Raw genomic sequence first — 15,169 nt, 5'->3', positions numbered from 1 at the left:
TATCATGGCACCTAACTTCTTCCTGTCTGCTGGAGGCCTCTGGCCAGAACAGTTACATTTTGCCAGCATGGTCTCAGCATACCCTGAACAATGCAGCCATGCCAAGGCTAAGAAGTCTTAGTATCACACTGTTTTTCAGTTTTGTGTTTTTGGACCTCAGGTATGGAGGGACCTCAAGTACAGTTATCCAGTGGATTTATTGGTCCATGTGAGGCCCCTCTTTGCCCACTCTTTCCCCATATCCTATTTCTATTCTCTCGTCTGCCCACAGCATCATTCTAATGTGCTATCTTTTTGTTTAAGTACATTCCTTAAATACTATGGGCTCACGTGTTATATGTTCCCTTGGATGTGTGTTTTTAATTTTCGTAAAAGCTGTGAAATCATCTTTTTTCTTCTGCCAGGAACTGTCTTTTTAAAATGGCCAAGATTTCTGGGTGTTGCTAATCTGCATTGATAACTGTTGGATAACAATCAGGTTATCTAGCTGATATATTTTGTCTGTCATTGGGTGAGTGGATCCATAAATAGTGCTACAGTGAGCATCCTTGCACACTGTCCCCTTTAGATTCTGTATGACGATGTCTTTGGGAGATGCACTCTGAAGTAGATGCTGAGGTCCAGGATATGTGTAAACTTTTAAGCCTCAAAAGGGATGAATTACGGAACCCTGTGACCCTGGGGTCAAAGGTTGTACATTATCTCCAGAGAGTGGCTCTGATTCTAGCCCTGCATTTGTGCTGCCCAGTTGAAGTAAACACTTTCAGGATAGCAAATTTGAGAAAGGGGAGAGGGAGTGAGGGAGCCTTGGGCATCGTGCCTCCTAACTAGGAAGCAGCATTTTCCTTCAGGAAGGAAGCCCTACCTGCCCCCAAAAGGCTCACTGCTAAGGTTACAGCTTGGCACTGGGTCCTGGCGCAGGCCCCAGAGAGTCATTCTGTGCCCAGTGCCCCAGCCCTTGCTTGGCTTCCTGGTGTGGGTGTGTCTATTGGATGAAGATGGCACGCAGTGTCACCCACCACCTGAACTTGTGCCAGCACGCCTGACCTTCTTCCCATGCCTGTGGAGGAGGGTGTGCGCTCATGTCAGTTCTGCAAAGCAGCAGGTGTCGAAGCAGTCATCAGGGCAGGGCAGGCACAGGCAGAGAAGGTGGAACCCAGGGCCACGGTGGTAATGGCCACAAGAGCTGAGTGACAGGAGGTGGCCAGGGTGGGCTGGAATCTTAGTGGTAGAAATCAGGGGCCTGCAGGGCAACCTCCATGGAGGTTTAATACCTACGGGAAGACAAGCCGGGCTGGGATGTTTCAAGTAGGCAGCCTGCCATGGCCAGGCCCTTGCCAGCCTTCTTGACAGGGCACAGCCCTTTGGGAAGCATAAGAGTGCCCGAGAGGAGAAGATGTAAGGGACTCCAGGTGCTGCACAGGCATTAGCCCCAGCGGGGCTCTGCTCCTCCCAGGCCTCCAGGGCTCATAGGCCACGAGCATGAGCTGATGACGATGTGTGCGGAGGAAGCCCGTAGCCCCACCTTGGCTTTCGGCAGGTGGGGATTCAAACTGTGCAGGTCCAGAGCCTGGTGCATTCCGCTCAGGTTGGCAGCAAGGCTGGTGGTGGCAGGAGAGAGGGGAAGAAGATCAGGAATAGTATGTATCCCTATACTTGCCAGGAAGTCAAAAGAGGTCGTTTCACTATCTCAGCCTTTTAGAGATCAAGAAGGAAGAATTGATAGGCTCTTGTAGATCTTTTTTTTTTGGTCTTTTTTCATTTTTATTGGTACCGGGGATCAAACTCACGACTGTCTGCTTGCAAGGCAGGCGCTTATGCTGCTGAGCTAAATCCCCAGCTCCTCTTGTAGATCTTTTAATCTAAGATTAGGAAGTAAGTCCATAGCCTTCTTTCCATTTTCTTACATCATTTTTCTTTCTTTTGTGCTGGGAGGGATTGAACACAGGGGCACTCTACCACTGAGCTATATCCCAGCGCCTCTTTATTTATATTTTAAGACAAGGACTGCTAATTTTGCCAGGCTTTGAATCTGAGATAGCTTAGCACTGATTTTATACTTGAAGCAGTGATTTTGGATTTAGACTAGGACGTAGAATTTGGCTCTCTGAATTGGTGTGTCTATAGTATAAAGTGAAGAATGTCCTTTTTTTCCCCATTTTTATTTTTTATTAGTACATGTTTGTGCTACATAATGTTTACATTCCTTATAAGGAATTGGTCCTTTTTATAGGGTTGTTGGTGAGGCTTCAGACACAGTATGTTAATAATGAAAATAGCTACGCGTACCAACCATGCTATGCACTATATGATATTTATATGCTAAGCACTATATAATATTTATGTTAGTGTTATATACCTGTTCAGTTGCTGATCTTCACCTAAATTGCCTAATGCAGCACCTGACCCTTTGTAAGTGCTCAAGAAATATTCCTTCTCTCCCTTCCCACCTCTTCCAGCCTGGTGCTGAATCAGGGCACTAGCACCTCCCTTGGGAAGAGATTCTGGGTTAAAGAAAAGACAACCAGTGTTGTTCCTGTGGCCGCTTTCAAACTTCACTTCAGTGCATCATGTGTATGTATGTGTGGCTGGGGGGAACTGCTGTCCTCCTCCACGGGCTCCTCTTCTTCACCCCTCATGTCCGGTCTAGCAGTGCCGCTGCCTCCCATGTGTCCCCTGAGCAGAGAGGGTCTCAGTCCAGTGAGAAGGGCAGGGCAGGGCAGGACACAGAAGCCTGTGCCACCAAGCACCCGCTCCTGCAGCTGGAGGCCAGTGTGGCTGGGGCCACTTACTGTCCGGGGGGTCTGTCTGTGGGGCTGTGCCAGCCGGAAGACCAAGTGCATTCCTCCTCCCCCTTTCCATGCCTGCTGTCTCCTGGGCCTCCCCAGATTGCTGCCAGTGGTTTGGTGGCTTAGGGGAAAAGCAGCTCCTTATTTTGTGAGCTTGCTGGTGAGCCTGCTGCAGGTTGGCTTACTGGGCTGCATGGGGTCTGCACTTGTCAGGTGTGCATGGAAGCAGAATGGGGCTTGGTTTGGCCCTGTTGCCTGGGTGTGGGTTAATCTATTACCAAAGAGAAAGAGGAAAAGGCATCCCTGCTCTCCAAGAAGAAGAGATATTCTCTGTATCCTAGAGATGTTTACATTTTGAAGGCCTGTGTTTATCAGTCAGAAAAGGAAGGAGCCATGTGTAACAAAAACTCCCTTGCAGAAACTGCACCTAGTGAGACCTAAGTATAATTTGCCACTCAAGGTGGCTGAGGCAGGAGGATCAAAAGTTTGAGGCCAGCCTGGCACTTAGTAAGATCTTACCTCAAAAACAAAATAAAATAAAATAAAGCACTAATCCAAAGCCCTGACGCGCCAGGGCTCAGATCATTCTATCTCTTTCGCCCTCACTGTCTTAGCTGGTCATAGCTCCCCTACCTACAATAGATAATAAAAGTATTTCGCATGTCTTATAGAATACATGTTCACAAGACTTCAGGACAAAAACAAATAAAAGGACTTGATGATCGTGTAGAGTGACATGATTTCTTGCTCCAAGAGGAAGGAAGCCAGTTTGGCCTTGTACCCTGTTGTTCCCTGGGTTGGCAAAATAGCAGAAGTGGGAACTGAAAGCATACCTTACCCAGAATTCCCTGAGCATGACTAGTCCTGACCTGACAGAGGTAGCACCTCGCAGGCCACAGTAGTGTGACCACTTGCAAAGGTCAGAGACCAGGCAAGTTGCAAAGAGCTCATATCCTAGAGAGCTTAGCCGTATTAGCACTCTGATATACCTGCTAATGACTTCTGTTGTGACCTTACCTTGAACCTAGCTCCCACTACACCTTGCCCTTTGACTATGCTGTGACTGGGTGTTTGTATCTGTAGATCAGCCTGAAATAGACAGACCTCTTATTTTTTTCCACATGTTCTCTTTAGTCCCATGTGTTCTAACCTTGTGGATCATTATCCATCAATTGCGTAGGTGAGTGAAAGAATCTCTCCCCTCTGGGACCCAGAGGAGAGGTTCAAAGCAAGAAATTTGGAAAAAGACTGTCAGTTCTTACTTTCCAGAAGCTCAGGAAATACCACATAAGCCGATAATTACTACCAATGGTCATAACCTAGCTAATGACAAGGATTTTTTTTTTTTTGTAGCATTAAGAATTGAACCCAGAGCCTCTGTGCTGAGCTACATTCCCAGTCCTTTAATTATCATTGTTTTTTATTTTGAGACAGGATATTATTAAGCTTCTGAGTTACTCAGACCAAGCTCAAGCTTATGATCCTCCTACCTCAGAGTGCTGGGATTACAAGCTGTACACCACCATGCCCAGCATAATCGTTATGGTTAAGGAAGCTACCTGAGCATTTCCCAATTTTTTTGAGGAGTCAGAGGAACTCTGGCAAGGAAAGATGGGAAGGATGCAAGGATCTTACTGCCCTTCTGCTTAGAGGATTAGATAACAGAACTTTATTCAGATCAAATTCAGCTTTCTCCTATCACTTGAGTGCCCTATGTCAGATGCTGTGAACCTTTCCAAGATTTTGAAGCACTGTTTTTAAATCTATAATCCCACTCCCTTAGTACCAATTTAGGATGGTGTGAAAAGAATTGGCTGATTCTCCTCCCCATGAGAGGTGAGAGGACCCGGTCTTAAGAAAGCTAAGTGATTTACCCAAAGAATGAGGGAGAAGGTGGTATGTGTGTCTGGTTCTGGGTCTGTTACTAGTCACTCAACAACGACAACAAATATTAACCAAACGCCCACCATGTGTAGGTTCTCTTCTTGGCACTGGGAAAAAGGAGTGAATGAGACAGCAAACATCCCTGTCTTCATGCTGCAAACATTGTAGTGAGCTGGGCAAAAAAGACAAAAATCTACTCCCAGCTTCACTCCTTGTCAGCGTTGCCCCAATATCCATTCCAGAGGAGTCTTGAAAGGCTAAGGATTCTAATTAAGGGTCAAGATGATATCTCACTGCCATGGCCTCTCCTATTCCTTCCAGACTTGGAGGAAAAGCTCCAATGGAGAGATAATCCTTGCAACAGTAGTCCTCCTGATCCACAAGGACACACTGTATCTGCATAGTACAGAGCCCTGTAGAAACTGTATTTCCCTAAACATACATACCTGTGATAAAATTTAAGTTATATACTAAGATGATAAGGGATTAACAACAATAATAAAATAGAATGATTATAGCAATGTGCTGCAATAGAAGTTATGTAAATGTGACCTCTCTCTCCCAAAATGTTTTATTGTCCTCTTGTCACTCTTCTTTCCATGGGATTGTGAGTGAAGAGGGATGACTGTACCAACATTCCTATGCCAATCTAAATGGAGTTTGACCCAATGCCTCAGGTTCTTTTCATACCTTGTTCTCCAGGGATATTTGAAAACAAAAACAGATACAACCTCTTTGCTTAATTCTTTGTTAAGTCAGGGAAGTGCTAAACATCTATGATGGAGCGGTGGCAGGGGAATCTTGGGAGATGAAAGGGTATAACAACTTCCATCCCCAAACGATCAATCTAATCAGGGAACAGGATTGATTGAAATTAACAGACTTTGCCCACATGGGATTTTGATGAAATTAATTGATAAAAGAATCAAGGCCTTATCTGTGATTTCCTTTGCCTCTTCATTCACCTTCTAGAAGCAAGGATGTCATCTGCTAATTAAACAGTCTTACCTGAGGTCCTCTCCAGGCCCTAGTAACTGAGCTCAAGTCTAGTCAATGGGGGCTGTTGAGCCAGGACTAGGCTCTACATATTGCAGTGCTGTGCTCAAGAGGAGCCCCTTCACTTTAGGATGGCTTAGGAGCCTCTTCACAATAACTGAGGAAATGGCTCTCATATGATGTGCAGCCAACCCCTGTCGGAAGCAGAGTCAGACTTTGTCCACCTCCAGCCCTCCGTATTTTCACACACGTCTTCCCCCACACCTGTGGGAGTAGTGACACTTGTTTTGCTGAGGGGGAAGTGTTCGCCTCCTCTGATAAAGCCGCTGTGCTGAAGTGAAACTCTGGTGTCCCTTGTGTGTAGACTGGCTTGTCTCTCCTAAAGACTTGCAGGGCCCCCACTCTAGCTGTCTTATCAGTCCCACATTGGGAAATGCTCACACTCCGAGGCTTCAGAGTCACTATCTTTCTGCCTCAGAGGTTCTTCTGCCCCCTTCATAAAAAATGCTTCCACAGTGTTTGGTAAATTGCGGAGCATTTTACTCTGTCTTTCCTCTCAAAACCTCCTGGGGTTGGAGGTGTGCCTCAAGACTAAAATGTGTCCCCTGACTGGTTGACAACTGCCACAGGCAGCTGAATCTCCATATAGCTCAAGGCTAAGTATTTAGGAGAGGAAGGATTTGGGCATCTCCTATCACAGTGTCTTCCTGGTTTGTAAATGTCTGCAGTGGAAGTGGGGACACAGGTGGAGCGAGGGTGGCAGATAGGCAGGCCACCCTCCAGACCACTTGGATCTTGACTCCTTTTTCTGCCTCTTTTCTCCTCTTACCGGTATAGTCAGACTAAAGAATCCTCTGAGGGGCCCTCAAATACTCAAGAGAACAGTAGAACTGGTAGAGGTCAGAACCTTTTATTTCCAAGTTCCTGAAGTTGTGGGGTTTGTGTGGTTTGGTTTGGAAGAAGTGAGACCAGAAGGCTGGGATGTACCTGAAATAACTTCTCTGTACTGTAATATACAGGCTCCTTAGGCCCCCTGAGGGGAAGGGGCCTCTCATGAGTCAGTTCGCTCAGCTCAGACCTCAACTATTGGTTAAACTTAGACATCAACTGTCACCTAAATGCTTGTGCTAAAATGGGGGTACCTTTTATCTTCGCAGTTCCAGATCTTCATGGCCACTTTGTTTATTTTTGTCTGTCTTCATTCCAGAGATCCAGTTGTCATCAGTATCCAGGGAGCCCTCCTTTTCCTCGTCCTGCTGATCTACCACCACAGTTGCTGGCTGTCACTAACATCGCCTCCATGTAACAAGCACATCCTCTTTACACCTCCATCTGGACAAGTCAATGTAAGCTAGGAACCTACCTGTCCTGGACAACCATTTCCGTCACCACCCAGGGGACACCAGTCACCGTGACACGAAGTCCGTCTTCTATTTGGCTCCCCCATCTTCTTCCTGTTCTCACTGACAGGCTTTGTACAGAAGAAAAGCTCAAGGCTTGGGTTGCTACCTTTAGGAGATATTATTACTCTGTTTTCTGACTGGGCCCTCACAGAAGCAAGAAGCAGGAAAAGGCGGGGACAAGAAGGCAAGAGACATTGGGCATTTGAGGGGAGACTCCTCATATTCTCTGGTTGAGGGGCTGGGATCACAGATACAATGACGAACCCATCAGGACATTCCTTTCCCGCCAACTCGATGGCTGAGAGCCATGAAAGTGACTTTGGTTTTACGTTAATGGAGTTGAGGAAACTCATGGAACTTCGTGCAGCTGATGGAGTGACTCACATCAATGTCCACTATGGCGGGGTACAGAATATCTGCAGTATACTGAAAACCTCCCCTGTGGAAGGTAAAGCCCATTTCAGGGTGGAGAAATTTGAGAAAGCCAGCTAACATTTCAAAATATTTTTTCTGTCTTCTAGGGAAGGTACTTTTCTGTAGAGCAAACTGATAGATTTTTATCTGATGAGGAAAGTATGAATCTAAAAGCACTGTAAGGAGGTGAGGCCACAGAGTCATTTCTCTCACAAAGCTGATGCTTATGGACAATGGTATTCTTTGAAGATCAGTGTTCCCTCCTTTTCTGTATCAGTATACAGAGGGGACGGTATTTATCTCATAAATGCTTGTGTGTAAATGCTTTTATCAGAAAATAATCAGCAAGCCCTCAATACTCTATCAGTCTTTGGTTACAAAAGAGTTAAACATGCAATTCTTCCTCACACTGAGGAATACAATGGAGAATGGAGTCTTCCAAAAAGTCTTCCATCAACCCATTTGACTACTGTATTGCATATGGCTATATATATAATAATAAACAGAAATGAGGTAGTGACACTTATAAGACATATAGACATATCCACCAGATTACTGATTGTTTTCTGTAAGGCAGTTATGTAGAGATAATTTTTTCAACCTTGACCCATACACTTTTTTATTGGTGTATATTTGTAGTTCATAATAATTACAATCATCTTGGAGAACTGGTACATGTACATATGACATTGTCATCATTTTTCTTCCCGAATACACTTTAAAAAAATAGTTCTTCTTAATCTATATTTAAAAAAGAATAAGAAAAATCTCAGTTCATGCATGCCTGGCTCAGCTCACATGCCCAGAGCTTTATGTTATGAAATTTGTCCTCATTAACATAGAGAACAAAAGGAAACTTGCTTTCTCATTCAGACCTTGCTATAGCATCTTTGTGGCAAATTATTTTTTAACTCTGTACACCAGGCTGTCTGTGCTTGAGAAGCAAGAAGGGGAGGAAAGATCTCATTCTCAGATGCCTTTAGCACCTTACGGTCTCCTAGTTCGGAGCCTTCCTCAGAGACCATCTCATACTTCTTACCAATTCTAAGAGACTTTGACCCCTAGCCAGTGCTATATTATAAGCTATGACATGGAGTCTAGACATGTGTGTTGGGGATCAAACCCAAGGTCTCTTCACACATGCTAGGCAAGTACTCTCTACAAACCTGTACCCCACCCTAAATCTAAACTCTTTATCATAAAAAAGTGGGAGATTTTGCATAGATAATGTGCATATTGTCCATATCTTGTTTTTGCAACTCAAGGGGGTTTCGCTATGTCTTATCTTTTCTTCTATAATTCAGTTTCCTATTTCACAGGCTGTGAGTGCAAGTATCAGCTGTGCTGAGTACTACCTGAATAACACTGAACAGTTTACTCAGCCTCACAGAGTCCATGTCTTTGGAAAATAATGTTATAATACCTAGCCCATAATGTTACTGGGGTTAAATAATATAATGTATATCCAAACTTAAAATAGGTGTTTGATAAATTAGTTGTCTCCAGTTAAAACAGAGCCCATGTATCTGGAAGTATTTACCATATGGGTGCCTATGGAGGGCAGTGTGTTATCCCTTGTGGTGAGGTCCCCACAGCTACCATTTCCTCTGCTCACACCATGAGCACAAAAAGAGACCTGGTTAAGATGGCAGTGTTTAATTGCTCCCATGCGACTTAGTCTCTGTCTTCCAGCTAGTATCTAGTAACTGCCTTTAGGTATTGGCTAGTTTTTGTTGTTGTTGTTGTTGGTTTTTGGTGGGGGAAGGTACTAGGAATCGAACTCAGGACCTTACGCTTACCAGGCAGGCACTGTGCCTCTGAGCTTCACTGACTAGTTTTTACCAGCTAAATTCCTCCTTGTTTTTTTTTTTTTGGCTTTTTGAGACAAGATTTCAGGCTAGTCTTGAACTCACTTTGTAGCCCAAGCTGGCCTTGAATTCATGGTGATCTTCCTGCCTCAGCATCCTGAATGCTGGCATTATAGGTGTGCACTACCACACTCAGCTAAATATCTTTCATTATTTGCTCACTTTTGTATCAGTATTGACCTTAAAGAGGTTTTAGTGAGATTGTGCAGTGCTTTACAAATACCTAGAATTTTTAGGTAAGATTTTTCTTTTTCCCTTCTTTCACTGTTTCACTTTGTCTTACAAAGTGGCACTCAGATGTTCCACTAAACTGGAACCTTCACTGCTAAGAAGACTATTAAGTCATGCCTCCAATTTTCCAATTTTCTTAATCCTTTCCTATAGTTGTATTCATGATTCTCAGAGAGCTTTCATCTCAAAGGCCACAATGTATTCTACTTTTCTTTCAGCATTGGATAGTAAATGTTATAGTCAGTGTTTTGGATTCCTTCCCAGTCTCAGTTTCAGTACCATAGTTAAAAGCCATCACTTTTGGTGGCAGATAACTCTCCTATTCTAGACCACGGCTCCTACCGCTGGCACAACTGCTCACTGATATTTTCCTTAGGTCACAAATCTGTATCCTTGTTTGTTTTCCTCTAAGATTTACCATAAGGTTCATCCTGGAACTGGAAAGGCAAGATGTCCAAAAACAACCTTTCCATTAGTAATTTTTTATTTTTGGTACTGGGGACTGAACTTATGACTTTGTGCTTGCCAAGCAGGCATTTGTGCCAGTGAGCTATATTCCCGGTCCTTTCCATGAGTAATTTTTTTTTTATACTGGGGATCGAACTCACGACCTCGCACTTGCCAGGCAAGCACTTAAGCTGCTAAGCTAAATCCCCAGCTCTCTCCATTAGTAATTTTAGCCCCTAATTCCAACAGTGACTCCTCATGTGTAAAAAGGAAGAAAGAGATGGGGGAGAGGAGACTCAGAACAGCTAAGATGCAGGGAACCTCTACAAGAGCATCAAGTTATGCAGAGCTGTTTATTTGGGCAGGCATAGGAAACAGTATCAACCTCTAGGTGCTCCCTTGAGCTAATGCTATAAAAGACCAGCCTGCTGGTGGAAGACCACACTCAAGGAGCCTGACAGCCTAACATAATTCTGTTGTCTGTAGGAGGCCCCAGCAGGCTAAAAATAGAAATAAAGATATTTATCTGATGGTTGAATTCTTTTGGTTGGAAACCAAGGTAAAGTAAGATTGGGGAGACTGGGTTGGAATCATATGCCCATCTATTGAGAAGGCTGAGGCAGGAGGGTCACTGAGCTCAGACGTTCAACTGCTTATGCAAAATAGTGAGACTGTCTTTTTAAAAAGATTGGAGAGATTGGTTCATCACAGAGTATGACCCTTTTCCTTTGTATTCTGTAGATGATGGCATACTTGGCATAGATTAGCAGACTTAAGTCATAACCACTAAGGAACCTTATGAACTCAGAATCTTTAACATTTCTGGCATTAACATGGTTTTATTAGCCTGTATTCACACAACTGTAAATGCAAGTGGGCTTAATTCTTAATATTCTTTCTCTAGGCTAAAGAGTTTGAATTACTTGCCTGATCTCTTCCTTCCAGGTAGAAGGTGATGATATCGTTTATATTTTCTTGTTCACAGTCTGTTAATGCTCTGTTGGCTGTTTTGCTAAAATAGCAACACAGAGACTCTCAGAGGCACAGAAAATTTTAAGTTTGTGTTGCATCTTGCTGCCTGGTAGAATGTGCGATTGTGACCTGATGCTCATACTAACACTATGTCCCCCAGGTGAGCACTTTCTAGTTGGAGCAGGAGAAGTTACCCCTATGGACAAGACATGATTAGAGACTCAAGAAGGCTTAGAAATGCTCGGCTGCCTTAGTGTTCAGCAGCATCCAGAAACAAAGCCACGAGTGTGAGCTCTAAAGGGGACGGGATTTAGGGAAACAAGCAGGCGTGCAGGAGGTGTGTAAGAGGGGACACACTGGAATTTACGTGATGAAAGATTTCCACCTTGATGACTGTGTCTAAACAAGTTAAGATGCTGGGCTGAGGCCCTAGCTCAGAGGAAGTAATGCTGCCTGGATTGGAGAAATCTAGTTTCCAGTGAGATCCTTTTCCTTTGCTTGCTACTTTTCTCACTGTAATGTTTCATCTTCCTTCTTTTATTGTCTCTTCTTCTTTCCTGTCCCATTGCCAACCTAGCCAATCTCTCCAGTCCTCAAGCATCAGAAAAATTCAGCCAACTGAGGTCAGAAGACAGCCCCGTATCTTCTGAGTGGTCCCCGAGGGTCCTATGGCCTTTAGTGAGTCCAGGAGGATCACTGCACCTTGAAGGGGCAAAGAAAAAGGTGTTCTCTTTGGGCTCAGATCCTTCTGCATTTTTTTCTAGATGAGAGATTTTTTTGGTGTAGGTAGAAGGTTGTGAATATTCTTTCTCCCCATAGAACGTTTTCCTCATTGGGCCCCCGCTACTCTGCCCTAAAAGGAGAAATTTATATTTTCTGAAAAAGACTTAGGCCAGCAGTTAGGGGGAAGTTCTGGGCCAGGACCAAAAAGGATAAAGAAGGGGAGCCTGGAATCAACAGTAAATCATTAACTTCAGAGCTTCCTTCAAAAGGCTAAAAATAATTTCTGTTGAATTTAAATCGAGAAGGATTTTGGTAGGATTTTCAGGTTCCCTGTGTACCATTTTGCATTGTTTCTCCTCTGCAGAGTTGTGCTGTGGCCAAGGAACAAACGAGGGCCTCTGCTTCCCTTTCACTAACGCATAGTAGCCATTTAATGCCCACTCAGTGCCAGGGACACAACGGTGTGACAGGCACAGTCCCTCTTTCCGTAGCGCTTCTAGGCTAAAAGATGTTGCATTCATGTGAAAGTAATTCCCAAAATAATGCTGGGGAAAAACAAGTGTGACCGGAGCACTCAGCATAGGCCTGCAAGCTGAAGATACTGGAGGGAGGGAGAGGGGGCTTAGAAACTGGGAAGAAAGCTCGCATCATGTAAGGATTGCCTAGGAATGCTTTAGCATGGCCGGTTCTGTGGTCATTGTGCCAGTTCCTGAGTGTTCCTGACTTACAATGCAAGCATATTGTCTTCCATAGTTATGGTCACTGGGTTTAGGGAGCTGACACTTTTGGGGTGGTTGAGAGAAGGGGAAAAAATCTGTTTCAGACAGAGTACCTGAAGTATAATTTTGGTTCATTAATCTGAGGGTTTTTAATTTTTGTTTGTTTGTTTTTGAGGTATGAGGATTGAAGCCAAGGCTTTCACACTGAGCTACATTCCCAGCACTATAAAAAAGAATTTTTACTTTTTTTTTTTTTTTTTTTTTTTTTTTTTATTTAAGAGGAAAAAGAGAAAAACACAAAACAAACCAAAGCGGCGTAAGGGTACACGCAATACAGAACTACAAAACAAAACAAAACAAAACGAAACAAAAAACCATAACAGTAAGAAATTACCTGCTAGTAGATTACACACTATTTTCTTGAAAATAGTTCCTCAAATCACAGTATCAAAGAACACAAGGTGGACATTCAAACAGGGAGACTGCAAACAGCTGTGTTCAATGTTCCAAAAACATTGATAAAGTCAGCTATTTAACACCCCCCAAACACACTTGCTGTTATATCCGTTAGAGCTCTTTTTCTTTTTCTTTTTTTTTTTTCCCTCTCTTTTTTACAACAAAATTTACACATCTTGGATTTTATTACTCCTTAGTGCTTATTACTTTCTTTGGGGGGGGGAGAATACAGTCAAATATGGCAAAACAAAGCTGTCAGTCAATACCAAGGATAGACATAGCACATGGTGTAGAACAGAGTACAAGTTTATCAACAATGGTTATCAACGTTGTCCCTTGTTTCCTTAAAAAGAATTGTCTATCTTATTAGATATTATAAAGTTGGACAAAACAGTAGAGAACAAGACCAATAAAACTTAGGCATTGTAAACATTACAGGACTTCCAAAGAAGACAATAGTCAAACCAGAATGGGTATCTTAGTGAATCTTATTGTCTTCAAAGTAGTTGCCTATGTCTTCAAACTTGATACTATCATATAGAATGGAACAGAGTCTAATCAGTCAAAACAAGATCGTGGGAGTACTACAGGACTTCAAAACAAGTTAATAGGAAATCGAAAAGAGTTACTATTTATATATCCTAATTTTTTTGAATTTTTTCTTTAATTAAGACAAACATAAGAAATGACTAAATAATTTTTTTTTGAAACAATAAGGGGGAGATTGAGATAAAACAGGACATAACAATATAACAATAGAGGTCACAGCATGATTGTTTCAATAACCTAGTACTTCACCACTATATAACCTGACTTAATAGTAGTTACCATAGTGTCTTTTTCCTTGAAATATTTGGGTAAAACTTCATATACTCTAGCTTCAAATATTTTCATATCAAGAAGCCCAGAATAAAGCCTTTCTAATTAATGAGTGAAAACTTTATAAGGCTTCAAGGCCACCTAATGGGGAATCATGATTACCACATATTTTTATATATTTGAATCATTACTTACATTAGGGAAACTATTCGGTATTCACACATGCGAGATTGATTTATTTCACTTATGAGTATGGTCTCAAGCTGCGCCCATTTATTGATAAATATCTCAATGTGATCCTTCTTTATAGCTGAATAATACTCCATTGTATAGAAATACCACAACTTTTTTATCCATTCCTCAGTTGATGGGCACTTGGGTTGTTTCCAAGATCTGGCGATTACAAATTGTGCTGCTATAAACATAGGTGCACATATATCACTGTGGTATGATGCTTTCAGTTCTTCTGGGAATATGCCTAGAAGTGGAATAGCTGGAATAAATGGGATTTCCAGTCCCAACTTTTTGAGAAATCTCCAGACAGATCTCCACAAAGGCTGTACCAGTCTACACTCCCACCAGCAGTGCAGGAGAGTTCCTTTTTCCCCACAGCCTCTCCAGCATTTGTTGTCGGTTTTCTTGATCCTGGCCATTCTTTCAGGAGTGAGATGGTATCTCAGTGTGGTTTTAATTTGCATTTCTCTAATGACCAATGACGATGAGCATTTTTTCATGTATTTATTTGCCATTTGCATTTCTTCATCTGAGAATTGCATATTCATCTCAGATGCCCATTTTTGGATTGGATCTTTGAATTTCGGAGGTCTGAGTTTCTTTAATTCTTTATATGTTTTAGACAAGAGGCCCTTGTCTGAGAGAGAGTTCATTAAAATCTTTTCCCAGTTTGTGGGTTTTCTTTTCACTATGCTGGAGATTTCTTTTGACATGCAGAAACTTTTTAATAAGAAGTGGTCTCAGTTATTGATTCTGGGAAGTATTTCCCGTGTGGTTTGAGTCCTGTTCATGAATTCTCTACCTACTCCTATGTCTCCAAGGTTTCTACCTATTTTGTCTTCCAATAGATTTAGTGTTTCTGTTTTAATATTCAGATCCTTGACCCATTTAGATTTTAATTTAGTACATGGTGATAGACATGGGTCCAGCCTTAGTTTTCGGCAAATGGAGAGCCAGTTTTTCCAGCACCATTTATTAAAGAGACTGTCGTTCTTCCAGTGAACCTGCTTGGCTCCTTTATCAAAAATAAGGTGGTTGAGTGTGTTCGTAGTTGTGGTTGTATCTTCTAATCTATTCCACTGATCTTCAGCTCTGTTTTGATTCCAATACCATGTTGATTTTACTACTGTTGCTTTGTAGTATAACTTCAATTCAGGGATTGTGATGCCTCCTGTTTTGTCTTTGCTGCTTAGAATTGCCTTTGCGATTCTAGG

General features: G+C 42.7%; 1 protein-coding gene across 4 annotated transcripts in view; it reads left to right on the top strand.

Annotated features, from left to right (window-relative positions):
* Positions 1 to 15,169, top strand: part of Atp2b4 (ATPase plasma membrane Ca2+ transporting 4) — a 100,426-nt gene that overhangs the window by 38,488 nt on the left and 46,769 nt on the right. For all 4 annotated transcript variants that reach the window (XM_063239934.1, XM_063239931.1, XM_063239932.1 and 1 more), the window contains exon 2: positions 6,877 to 7,520. In XM_063239934.1, coding sequence (XP_063096004.1) covers positions 7,328 to 7,520 — 193 coding nt within the window. In that variant the 5' untranslated portion in view covers positions 6,877 to 7,327. The remainder of the gene's footprint in view (positions 1 to 6,876; positions 7,521 to 15,169) is intronic.

This window comes from Cavia porcellus, unplaced genomic scaffold, assembly GCF_034190915.1.
Source record: "Cavia porcellus strain 051 isolate PalLab524CR breed Dunkin Hartley unplaced genomic scaffold, mCavPor4.1 scaffold_29, whole genome shotgun sequence".
Lineage (NCBI taxonomy): Eukaryota > Metazoa > Chordata > Mammalia > Rodentia > Caviidae > Cavia > Cavia porcellus.
The sequence above is the reverse complement of the archived record's forward strand: the minus strand, read 5'-3'. Positions and strand labels throughout refer to the sequence as shown.